The sequence below is a fragment of the Manacus candei genome, unplaced genomic scaffold (assembly GCF_025592945.1).
Source record: "Manacus candei isolate 608988 ecotype Guabito, Panama unplaced genomic scaffold, ASM2559294v1 h1tg000147l, whole genome shotgun sequence".
Classification (NCBI taxonomy): Eukaryota; Metazoa; Chordata; class Aves; order Passeriformes; family Pipridae; genus Manacus; species Manacus candei.
This window is the reverse complement of record NW_026138195.1, coordinates 329,237-341,616: the sequence shown is the minus strand read 5'-3', so window position 1 is coordinate 341,616 and position 12,380 is coordinate 329,237. Positions and strand designations below refer to the sequence as shown.

The window sequence follows — 12,380 nt, the reverse complement described above, 5'->3', positions numbered from 1 at the left end:
CATAGATGTCTCTGTGATGTCACCACTGTCATTTCCCCTGCTGCTTTACCTTAAAACCAGCACACCAGGTCTGTGCCCAACGGGGGTCCCTGTGGATCATCCAACGCGGGTCCTCCCATGGCTGATGGAGTTGGAGCAGCGGCCGAAGCTCTTCCCGCACTCGGGGCACTCGGGGCTTCCATTACTGGTGGGTCCGTTGGTGGGAGGTCAAGGAAGAGCTCTGCGTGAAGCTCTTTCCACACTCCCCACAGTGGAAGGGCCTCTCCCTGATGTGGAGGCGACGGTGGGTGTAGAGGGTGGAGCTGTCCCACATTCCCTACACGTGTAGGGCTGTTCCCCAGTGTGGATGTGCTGGTGGCTGAGCAGCTTGGTGCTTGTGCTGAAGTTCTTCCCACATTCCAAGCACTTGTAGGGCCATTCCCTGCTGTGGATGCAACGGTGTTTGCAAAGGCTGGAGCTGTCCCTGAAGCTCTTCCCACACTCCGCACACATGTAGGGCCTTCCCCACTGTGGATCATCTGGTGTCGGAGCAGGATGGAGCTCTGATTGAAGCTCTTCCCACATTCCTCACACATGTAGGACTTTTCCCCACTGTGGATCATCTGGTGTTGGAGCAGCTGGGAGCTCTGATTGAAGCTCTTTCCACACTCCCCACACGTGTAGGGCCGTTCCCCAGTGTGGATCATCTGGTGGTTGCGGAGGGTGAAGCTCCGTTTGAAGCTTTTCCCACACTCCCCACACGTGTAGGGCCGTTCCCCACTGTGGATGCGACGGTGATTGTGGAGGGTGGAGCGGTCACTGAAGCTCTTCCCACATTCCCCACACGTGTAGGGCCGTTCCCCACTGTGGATGTGCTGGTGGCTGAGGAGGTTGGTTCTCTTGCTGAAGCTCTTCCCACATTCCAAGTACCTGAAGGGCTTTTCCCTGCTGGGAGGCTGCTCAGGGACCACCAGCGCGCAGCTCCGCCTCAAGCTCCAGCCGCCTTCCCGGCACACGCTGGCTCTTTCCTCCTCACAGCCCCCTGGGCTGGCTTTGCAGCCCCTCCTGCGGGGGCATCTCCGGCCCTTTTCCTCCCCGCTGCCTTCCTGCGCCGGGGAGCCCTTCAAAACGGCCTCTCCCACCAGGCTCTGCCGCCGGGATTTGTCCTCCGCGCTCTCCGGCCTCACCTCGGGGCCTGGGGCAGGAAGACACAAGGACACGCAGGGGATTTACCTCCGGCCCACAGGGAAACCCAAGGACATCCCCCCAACTCCGGCCCCGGCAGGACGGTCACAAAAGACCAACCCAAAGGGGCACTGACTTCCTCCTCACCTGCCTGGGGGGCCCGCGGCATCTTCCTCTTCCTCGCAGCCTCCTCCTCCATCTGCCCGAGTTTGGAAAGCAGAAATCCTGCTGGGGGGGAAAACAAAGGGTTAGCGCGTTGCCCAAGTCCAGCTCTAGGACTCATTGGTCATCTTGGGTGTGTGAAAACCTCCAAAACACCAACATTCAGCCCAAAAACCCCTCCCAGGAGTTCCCCCTCTCTGCTCTCTGGGGTTAGAGTTCCCCCCTGTCTGGCCTGATGGCACTTCTGCCTGCATTGGGGGTCCCCCTTCTCCAGGCTGCCGGGGGTCCCACGGCTCCGGGGGGTTCCCAATCTCCGGGGTCCCCTTTAGTGTTGCCAGGGGGGTCCCAGGGCTCACTTCTCCCCACTCTGCCTCCCGGGGCCGGCCGGCCCTCCTCTCTCGCCTCCCACCCTCGCAAACCTCTTGGCGCTCTCGGCTCCCACCCCGCCTCAAGGCCCCCCCTCCTCTCCACACTCCAAGGCCTTCCCCCTCTCCGGGACCTTTTGGCTGCTCTTCTTTGTGCTCCCGCTCGGCTCCTCCCTCGGCTGGGCCGCTGCTTTTGGCGGGTTTCCTCCTCCGGGATCCGCCCCCTGCAGCCCTTCCCCCCCTGGTCCAGCCCCCTTGGACCCCCCTTGGGCCCCCCTTGGACCCCCTTGGGCCCCCCTTGCCCAATAAGTCTGATTATACAGACAAGCAATTTGGTTTTAACCCACAGAACCCAAATGTAGAACCCAGCACCCTGGGGCATGAACAAAGTGGTGTTCCTTGGGCCCCCCCAAGATCAAAGTAAAGGGAGAGGGAAAAACCTTCTGGTGGGAGAGCTGTTGCAGTCTGGTCAAAAGTGGTGGTTGCAGTCCAGTTGAGGGGGGTGGTCTCAGGCTGGTTGAGAGCGATGAGCTGCAGTCCTCCTCTGGATCCCACGAGTGCTAAAAAGGTTCCGAAACTCCAGGTTTATATATTCTCCAGTTCAGGCAGGAATGCCCAGTCCTCCCCTCAGAGTGGGGAATTCCATAAAAGGATGCTTAGTCCTTCCCTAAGAGCGGGGAATTCCATAAAAGGGTATGAGGATACTCAGAGCAGTGAATTCCATAAAAGGGTATGAGGACAGGAACACCCCCCCACCTCGCAGGCCCCCCCCCTCCCCCACCCCCCCTGACAACAGTTCCTGGGAAAATGGCATGGAAGGCCGGAGAATCCACAGTTTTGGGCTACACCCATCCAGTGAGGAATCGGTCCCAGCTGTTCTAACTAGGACAGAATTCCAGAGTGGGATCAGGTGGAATTGTGGACTGGGATAAGGGCTGGATTCTGGAGTGGGATTGGCATGGGATTGGGGTGGGATGGACAGAGCAGGATCAGGAGGGAATCCGGAGCAGTTCCTACTCTCCCTGGGCTCCACAGCTGGATCCATCCCCTGGGATGGGAACAGGGACATGGTGACTCCTTTCCCCGCTCTCATCCCAGCAGGAATCACAGCCTGAGTGATCCCGGAGCTGGATCCGTCCCTTCCCTCTCCCTGTGGAAAGGCAGGAGCTGCTGGCAGAGCTCATCCCGCTGCTCCCACCCACCCCGGCCCCCCTGCGGCTCTTCCCGATGGATCAACTTCCTGCTTTTTCCCGTGTGAAACCCAGGACCACCATTATTCCTGGGGCTTTAATTTGGGTGTGAAAATCTCCTGCTTTGGGCAATAAATCCTGGCTCCCTCCTCCGGCATCCGGCAGTTCCACTGTGGGAACCAGGAATGGGAATGGGGACGGGGGGCTTGGATGGGGACATTGGGAACAGGCTGGGGACAGTAGGAATGGGAATGGGGATGTCAGGACTGGGATGGGAACACTGGGAATGGGGATGTGGAAGACCAGGATGGGAACAAGGGGGACAGGAACAGGGACACTGGGAGCAGGCTGGGCATTACCAGCAGGAATGGGAATGGGGACTTGGGGGACCAGGATGGGGACACTGGGAACAAGTTGGAGTCACCAGAAGTTGGGAATGGGGATACCAAGAGCAGGTTGGGGACACCAGGAACAGGGAATGGGAACACCAGGAGACAATGGGGAAAGGGATGGGGACACCAGGAACAGGATGGGAAGACCAGCTGAAGGTTGCGGACAACAGGAACTGGGAATGGGGACATCAGGAGTTGGGAATGGCAACACCAGGAATGGGAATGGGGACATGGGGGACCAGGATGGGGTCATGGGGAACAGGTGGGTCATTACCAAGAACTGGTAATGGGAACACCAGGAGTGGGAACGGGAATGTGGGGGACCAGGATGGGGACACTGGGGACAGGAACGGGGACACTGGGAGCAGGCTGGGCATTACCAGCAATGGGAATGGGCACGGCAGGAATGGGAATGGGCACAGCAGGAACTCTGTGTCTCTGCTGGCCCCCCAGGCTGTGCCTTGGAGCCCTGACAGCTCCTGCAGGTCGCAGCTTTCCCAAGGCCTGGCAGCCCTCGCTGCCGTTGCCGGTCCTGCAGCGCCGGGCGGGACGCGCTGCGGATCCCGCCGGGCTCCGGCGCTGCCACGGAACCCGCCGGCACCGTCAGCCCGCACGGCACCCACGGCAAGGGGCACCACGGCCGGGCAGCTGCTCCCCACGGCATCGCCAGCCCACAGCACCCGGCAGCTCCCATTGACTCACTGCAGCAGGAGAGCAGCAAAGCCTGGCAGCAAACTCCCAGGGCAATTCTAGGGGCCAAAGGGACACTTCCAGCAGCATCCCGGACTTGAGTATTCCCGCAGAATTCCTTCTCCAGCTCTGCAGCCTCTCCTGCTGTTCCAGGACTGTCGGGTTTACACTGCCCTCCTGCTGCTCCTGGCTCAGGGCTCGCCAGGTTCAGTGCCCCCTCGGCAGTCCCGGACAAAAGGAGGGCACTGCTCTGCTCTGCTTTCTGCTGCTGAACATCTTCATTCTCCTCCTCGCAAGGACCCACAACTCTCCCGCTTTACAAAGAGCAGCAGCACTTGGCAGGCCCGGCAGGATCTTCCCCACAAAGGCCGTGGCACTGCCCTGTGCTCGTCCTGCCACAGGAGCTCAAGGCTTCTGGACAGCACAACTTCCCAGCAGTGACCTCCCTGCTCCAGAGGGATGAGGAGCCTCTGCTGAACTGCAGAGATTCACACACTGCAACCACTGCACTGCCTGCATTTCCTGCCATTCTGCAGCACTTGGGTATCTACTGTGGCTCTTCCTGCTGTTTAAGAAGGAGGTTTGCAAGCCCTGGGAGCTGGATGGAGTTTTGTTCCAGCTGCCAGCTAAGGAAGTTTTCAACCTGTTACACAATACATGCAATGAAAACTCCAGTGATTTAAGAACTTGGACTCCAGCAGAACTGTTGGATTATTTATTTCATCAGGAAAAATAGACCAGGAAATAAAGCCATCCCTTAATATATGGAAGTCAAATGAACTCATTTAGGTAAATAAATAGGCTGTAAAAAGGAAGTTACTGACTTTTATAAATGGATACATTAGAGAAGGGAGCAGGATACAGGACTTGGGATGCTCCTTGGAATACTATTCCAGAAATGTCTTAGTACAGAGCATTAGACTCCACAACAGAATCCTGCCAAGTAATTATATCCACATAGGAAAGTGAATTGTTGGTGATCCTGACCTGGCTTTTGGAGGTATCAGGAGCTCCTAAAAACCAAGTATCTTAAACTGAAAGCTTTATTCAAGTAGCTAAATCTACCCAGCACAGGGCCGTCTACAGCTCATGGTGAGCTTTCTTTCAAGACAGAAAACCCCAAACAGGCACAATCTTCCACTCCAAAGTCTCACTCAACTGCCTTCATCTCATCCCTGCCCTCCCCCAAGAAGATTCCACCAGCCAAGCCCAGGGCACTCCAAGGGAAACCCTTGGGTGACCTTGTCTGGTGTTCCCTGGGCACTGAGGGAAGAAGAGAAGTTTATCAAGGTGCCAAATGCCCACGGAGATCTTGGAAATCAGCTCTCCACGATGCTTTGCAGCCCTTCTCAGTCAGCTTGAGCTCTTCAAACACACTTGTCCTCAGCGTTTTCTCTGAAAGGGTCACTATGATCTGAAGGGTCAAACTCAGAAGTGTCTGAACCTGCAGACAGTCCTTCCTTCTGGGCAGAGCTGCAGCTGCTTGGGAATGTTATTCCCTGCTGGCAGCTTCCCACAGAGCTGTGGGCACACATTCTCCAGGCAGCTCACTGAATGCAGAGTTTCCTTCCAACCTGAAGGGAGTCTTTGCTCTACAACATCTCTCCCCGGTGGCACTGTGTGATTGCAGGCTGGTTCTCCTGGCTCTGCCTGTGTCCTGCTCTCCTTGGAAAGCACCATGTCCGTAAGGATCCAGATGTTGATCCTGATCTCGAAGAGAATCAATAAAATATCATTAAACAGGCATAAAATGTCGATAATCGATCAATGAAATGCCAGATCTATCTGAAAATAGACACAAATACAGTGTTGTGGAGCTCCTGGCCCGGCTTTCCCAGCTGTGTGCATTGGCTGGGAAGCCCTGGGGCCTCACTTCTCTGCCCCCTAATTAGGAACAATTTATTAGGCTAATTAACCACGGAGTCATTTGTTCCTGAGCTGCTTTGTCCCTCTGCCAGGCACAGGCCAGCCCGGGCTCCGCAGGCTGCAGGGCTGCTGCGTCCTGTCAGTGCTCAACACCTGGGATTTATTTGCCCCCAAAAGGGAAAACGGCCCCAAATCCCGTGGGCCGAGCGCAGGAGGGGACAGAGTTGTGGCACAAAACTGCAGCCGCCGGGTTTGCCCAGCCCGGGAAGAACCAAGGGCCCCGCAGTGAGGTGGGACCCCCCAGCAGCCCCTGTGTGCCGTGCCCAGCTGAAGCCCTCCCTGGGGCGCTCGGGGCTGGCTGGGCACACTGGGAGCGCTGGGAAGGGCCCCGGCTCGGGGCGGGGGCGGCGGGTGCCCAGCAGTGACTGAGGGCAAGGGCCTTCACAGGGACCCCCCGCGCCCCTGGCTGCCCACGGGAAGGGTTTTTTGGTCCCTCTGAGCGATTTGGCGGCGTTTCTGGGCTCGGCGGGGCCGGGCAGGCGGCAGCGGGACACGCGGGGCCCGGGCCGTGCGGCGGAGCCGGGTGGGAACTGCGGGGCGGCCCCAGCGGGGCCCGAGGGCGGAGCGGAGCCGCTTGGGAACGACCCCCGATCCCCCCGGGGCCAGGTCTGATGCCAGGAAAAGCACCACTGATAAGAAGGAGTATCTTGGCCAACCCCCAGAGCTGGGAAGCATTTCAGAAGAAGAAACTGGTTTTTCAGGCCTGTGACCAAAGAAGGATAATTTGGAGAAGGGATGTTCCCCAAAGGACCACCAGAGACCCTCAAGAGACCCCTACTCTGATGTAAATGAGTTCTGAGAACTGATTCAAATGTGTGAGAGAATCTGTGGGAGTGTTTAGTACATATGCGTGAGTTTGGGGAAGTGTAATGCACATGTATTAGTTACATCCACAGAAACCAGGGTGTGAGACAGCCCAGTGTGGGGGTGATGGGAGGAGACCCCCCCAGCCCCACCCACGCACCCAGTGCCGAAAAAAATAAAACCGCTTTCTAATCCTGACATTCCAGTGACAGAGTTTTATTCCCGTTTGGTGACAGTTCCAGTTGCTCCCAGTATGATCCCCGTTGCCCCAGTCCTGGTCCCGAGGGGTCCCATTCCTGGTCCCAAGGGGTCCCAGTCCTGGTCCTCGTGTATCCCAGTGTCCCAGTCTGTCCCAGCCTGTCCAGTCCATCCCAGTCCATCCTAGTCCGTCCCAGTCCCTTCCCAGCAGCCACCGCCGTTTCCCGGGTCAACCTGCACCTCAGGAAGTCTCCCATCATCCCCACATCACCATTGGCCAATCAGAGCTCAAATCAGTCCAGCAGTTTAATTACCTAGGGAGCCTCATCTCCTCGGATGGTGAGATTGACAGAGAGATGGACAACAGGTTAGCAAAGGCATATAATCCTTTCCAAAAACTCCATAAAAGAGTTTGGCAAAATAAACACTTGAAGAAAAGCACAAAGATCAGTGTTTACAGAGCCATTGTGCTGTCTACTCTCTCATATGGGTCCGAATCATGGGTCATCTACAGCCACCACCTGCGACTCCTGGAACGCTTCCATCAATGCTACCTCCGTACAATCCTAAACATCCCCTGGTCAGATGATGTGACCAATCCATCTGTTCTAGAACAGGCAGCAGTCACAAGCATTGAGGCCATGTTGCTGAGAACACAGCTGTGCTGGGCAGGGCACGTCTCCAGGATGAAGGACCAACCACCCCCTCCCTAAGATCGTGCTCTGGGGTGAACTTGCCACCGGCTGCCGCAAGAGAGGACCCCCAAAGAGGAGATACAAGGACTGCCTGAAACAACATCTCAGCCTTGGCCACATTGATCTTCATCACTGGTCTACTCTGGCCTCCAGTCGGGAGGTCTGGAGACACCCCATCTCTAACGCTGCTGCTTCCTTTGAGAACGCAGCAGGATCACCATCGAGGAGAAAAGACAACGCAGAAAGAACCGTGTCTTGCAGAATATGCCACCTAAGGAGTCTTTCTGTTGTGCCTTTTGCAATCGAATATGTCTATCTTGTATTGGCCTCTTTAGCCACCAGTGTGCTTGTAACAAATGTGGATAGAGCCTTTCCCAAATCTTTGTTCCTGAAGCCCAGCCATGATGAACACACGTGCAGTCAATATGTACGAGGCAGTTGCATCCAAGGGAAGCTGTGAGGGGGAGCGGTGCCTGTGAGGCCGAGCTGTGCCCCGCGCGTCCGGCGCCCAAATAAACAAACACCGGCTCAGCAGCACCTGTGGCTCTTGGGTTTAATATCGTCGCTTTTTCCTGGCATCAGACCTGGCCCCGGGGGGATCGGGGGTCGTTCCCAAGCGGCTCCGCTCCGCCCTCGGGCCCCGCTGGGGCCGCCCCGCAGTTCCCAACCTGCTCCGCCGCACGGCCCGGGCCCCGCGTGTCCCGCTGCCGCCTGCCCGGCCCCGCCGAGCCCAGAAACGCCGCCAAATCGCTCAGAGGGACCAAAAAACCCTTCCCGTGGGCAGCCAGGGGCGCGGGGGGTCCCTGTGAAGGCCCTTGCCCTCAGTCACTGCTGGGCACCCGCCGCCCCCGCCCCGAGCCGGGGCCCTTCCCAGCGCTCCCAGTGTGCCCAGCCAGCCCCGAGCGCCCCAGGGAGGGCTTCAGCTGGGCACGGCACACAGGGGCTGCTGGGGGTCCCACCTCACTGCGGGGCCCTTGGTTCTTCCCGGGCTGGGCAAACCCGGCGGCTGCAGTTTTGTGCCACAACTCTGTCCCCTCCTGCGCTCGGCCCACGGGATTTGGGGCCGTTTTCCCTTTTGGGGGCAAATAAATCCCAGGTGTTGAGCACTGACAGGACGCAGCAGCCCTGCAGCCTGCGGAGCCCGGGCTGGCCTGTGCCTGGCAGAGGGACAAAGCAGCTCAGGAACAAATGACTCCGTGGTTAATTAGCCTAATAAATTGCTCCTAATTAGGGGGCAGAGAAGTGAGGCCCCAGGGCTTCCCAGCCAATGCACACAGCTGGGAAAGCCGGGCCAGGAGCTCCACAACACTGTATTTGTGTCTATTTTCAGATAGATCTGGCATTTCATTGATCGATTATCGACATTTTATGCCTGTTTAATGATATTTTATTGATTCTCTTCGAGATCAGGATCAACATCTGGATCCTTACGGACATGGTGCTTTCCAAGGAGAGCAGGACACAGGCAGAGCCAGGAGAACCAGCCTGCAATCACACAGTGCCACCGGGGAGAGATGTTGTAGAGCAAAGACTCCCTTCAGGTTGGAAGGAAACTCTGCATTCAGTGAGCTGCCTGGAGAATGTGTGCCCACAGCTCTGTGGGAAGCTGCCAGCAGGGAATAACATTCCCAAGCAGCTGCAGCTCTGCCCAGAAGGAAGGACTGTCTGCAGGTTCAGACACTTCTGAGTTTGACCCTTCAGACCATAGTGACCTTTTCAGAGAAAACGCTGAGGACAAGTGTGTTTGAAGAGCTCAAGCTGACTGAGAAGGGCTGCAAAGCATCGTGGAGAGCTGATTTCCAAGATCTCCGTGGGCATTTGGCACCTTGATAAACTTCTCTTCTTCCCTCAGTGCCCAGGGAACACCAGACAAGGTCACCCAAGGGTTTCCCTTGGAGTGCCCTGGGCTTGGCTGGTGGAATCTTCTTGGGGGAGGGCAGGGATGAGATGAAGGCAGTTGGGTGAGACTTTGGAGTGGAAGATTGTGCCTGGTTTGGGGTTTTCTGTCTTGAAAAAAAGCTCATCATGAGCTGTAGACGGCCCTGTGCTGGGTAGATTCAGCTACTTGAATAAAGTTTTCAGTTTAAGATACTTGTTTTTTAGGAGCTCCTGATACCTCCAAAAGCCAGGTCAGGATCACCAACAATTTCCTTTCCTATGTGGATATAATTACTTGGCAGGATTCTGTTGTGGAGTCTAATGGTCTGTACTAAGACATTTCTGGAATAGTATTCCAAGGAGCATCCCAAGCATTGTATCCTGCTCCCTTCTCTAATGTATCCATATAGAAAACTCAATAACTTCCTTTTTAGAGTCTATTTATTTACCTAAATGAGTTCATTTGACTTCCATATATTAAGGACTGGCTTTATTTCCTGGTCTATTTTTCCTGATGAAATAAATAATCCAACAGTTCTACTGGAGTCCAGGTTCTTAAATCACTGGAGTTTTCATTGCATGTATTGTGTAACAGGTTGAAAACTTCCTTAGCTGGCAGCTGGAACAAAACTCCATCCAGCTCCCAGAGCTTGCAAACCTCCTTCTTAAACAGCAGGAAGAGCCACAGTAGATGCCCAAGTGCTGCAGAATGGCAGGAAATGCAGGCAGTGCAGTGGTTGCAGTGTGTGAATCTCTGCAGTTCAGCAGAGGCTCCTCATCCCTCTGGAGCAGGGAGGTCACTGCTGGGAAGTTGTGCTGTCCAGAAGCCTTGAGCTCCTGTGGCAGGACAAGCACAGGGCAGTGCCACGGCCTTTGTGGGGAAGATCCTGCCGGGCCTGCCAAGTGCTGCTGCTCTTTGTAAAGCGGGAGAGTTGTGGGTCCTTGCGAGGAGGAGAATGAGGATGTTCAGCAGCAGAAAGCAGAGCAGAGCAGTGCCCTCCTTTTGTCCGGGACTGCCGAGGGGGCACTGAACCTGGCGAGCCCTGAGCCAGGAGCAGCAGGAGGGCAGTGTAAACCCGACAGTCCTGGAACAGCAGGAGAGGCTGCAGAGCTGGAGAAGGAATTCTGCGGGAATACTCAAGTCCGGGATGCTGCTGGAAGCGTCCCTTTGGCCCCTAGAATTGCCCTGGGAGTTTGCTGCCAGGCTTTGCTGCTCTCCTGCTGCAGTGAGTCACTCCCAGCTGCCGGGTGCTGTGGGCTGGCGATGCCGTGGGGAGCAGCTGCCCGGCCGTGGTGCCCCTTGCCGTGGGTGCCGTGCGGGCTGACGGTGCCGGCGGGTTCCGTGGCAGCGCCGGAGCCCGGCGGGATCCGCAGCGCGTCCCGCCCGGCGCTGCAGGACCGGCAACGGCAGCGAGGGCTGCCAGGCCTTGGGAAAGCTGCGACCTGCAGGAGCTGTCAGGGCTCCAAGGCACAGCCCGGGAGGCCAGCAGAGACACAGAGTTCCTGCTGTGCCCATTCCCATTCCTGCCGTGCCCATTCCCATTGCTGGTAATGCCCAGCCTGCTCCCAGTGTCCCCGTTCCTGTCCCCAGGGTCTCCATCCTGGTCCCCCACATTCCCATTCCCGCTCCTGGTGTTCCCATTACCAGTTCTTGGTAATGACCCACCTGTTCCCCATGACCCCATCCTGGTCCCCCATGTCCCCATTCCCATTCCTGGTGTTGCCATTCCCAACTCCTGATGTCCCTATTCCCAGTTCCTGTTGTCCCCAACCTTTTGCTGGCTTTCCCATCCTGTTCCTGGTGTCCTCATCCCTTTCCCCATTGTCTCCTGGTGTTCCCATTCCCTGTTCCTGGCGTCCCCAATCTGCTCTTGGTATCCCCATTTCCAACTTCTGGTGACTCCAACTTGTTCCCAGTGTCCCCATCCTGGTCCCCCAAGTCCCCATTCCCATTCCTGCTGCCCCCAGCCTGCTCCCAGTGTCCCCCATTCCTGTCCCCCTTGTTCCCATCCTGGTCTTCCACATCCCCATTCCCATACCCAATGTTCCCATCCCAGTCCTGACGTCCCCATTCCCATTCCTGGTGTCCCCATCCCTGTCCCCAATGTTCCCATCCCAGTCCCCCCTGTCCCCATTCCCAGTCCTGGTTCCCACAGAGGAACTGCCGGATGCCGGAGGAGGGAGCCAGGATTTATTGCCCAAAGCAGGAGATTTTCACACCCAAATTAAAGCCTCCGGAATAATTGTGGTCCTGGGTTTCACACGGGAAAAAGTAGGAAGTTGATCCATTGGGAAGAGCCCCTGGGGGCCGGGGTGGGTGGGAGCAGCGGGATGAGCTCTGCCAGCAGCTCCTGCCTTCCTGCAGGGAGAGGGAAGGGGCGGATCCAGCTCCAGGATCGCTCAGGCTGTGATTCCTGCTGGGATGAGAGCAGGGAAAGGAGTCACCATGTCCCTGTTCCCATCCCAGGGGATGGAGCCAGCTGTGGAGCCCAGGGAGAGTAGGAACTGCTCTGGAATCCCACCTGATCCTGTTCTGTCCATCCCACCCCAATCCAACTCCATCCATCCCACACCAATCCCACTCCAGAATCCAGCCCTTATCCCAGTCCACAATTCCACCTGATCCCACTCTGGAATCCTGTCCTAGTTAGAACAGCTGGGACCGATTCCTCACTGGATGGGTGTAACCCAAAACTGTGGATTCTATGGCCTTCCATGCCATTTTCCCAGGAACTGTTGTCGGGGGGAGGGGGGAGGGCCTGCAAGGTGGGGGGGGTGTTCCTGTCCTCATATCCTTTTATGGAATTCCCCGCTCTGAGGGAACGAACTGAGCATCCTTTTATGGAATTCCCTGCTCTGAGGGAAGAACTAAGCATCCTTTTATGGAATTCCCCACTCTGAGGGGAGGACTGGGCA

At 56.9% G+C, this 12,380-nt stretch overlaps 1 protein-coding gene, 1 long non-coding RNA gene and 1 pseudogene across 3 annotated transcripts in view; 1 reads left to right on the top strand and 2 right to left on the bottom strand.

Annotated features, from left to right (window-relative positions):
• Positions 1 to 1,339, bottom strand: part of LOC127462951 (gastrula zinc finger protein XlCGF49.1-like) — a gene marked incomplete at its 3' end in the record, with an annotated part of 44,352 nt that extends 43,013 nt beyond the window's left edge. Inside the window, exon 1 of the mRNA XM_051771896.1 lies at positions 1,312 to 1,339. Coding sequence (XP_051627856.1) covers positions 1,312 to 1,333 — 22 coding nt within the window. The remainder of the gene's footprint in view (positions 1 to 1,311) is intronic.
• Positions 1 to 12,380, top strand: part of LOC127462950 (gastrula zinc finger protein XlCGF7.1-like) — a 56,327-nt pseudogene that overhangs the window by 15,191 nt on the left and 28,756 nt on the right.
• Positions 11,812 to 12,380, bottom strand: part of LOC127462965 (uncharacterized) — a 112,980-nt gene continuing 112,411 nt past the window's right edge. For both annotated transcript variants that reach the window (XR_007900614.1, XR_007900615.1), the window contains exon 3: positions 11,812 to 11,878. This is a non-coding gene — a long non-coding RNA (uncharacterized LOC127462965). The remainder of the gene's footprint in view (positions 11,879 to 12,380) is intronic.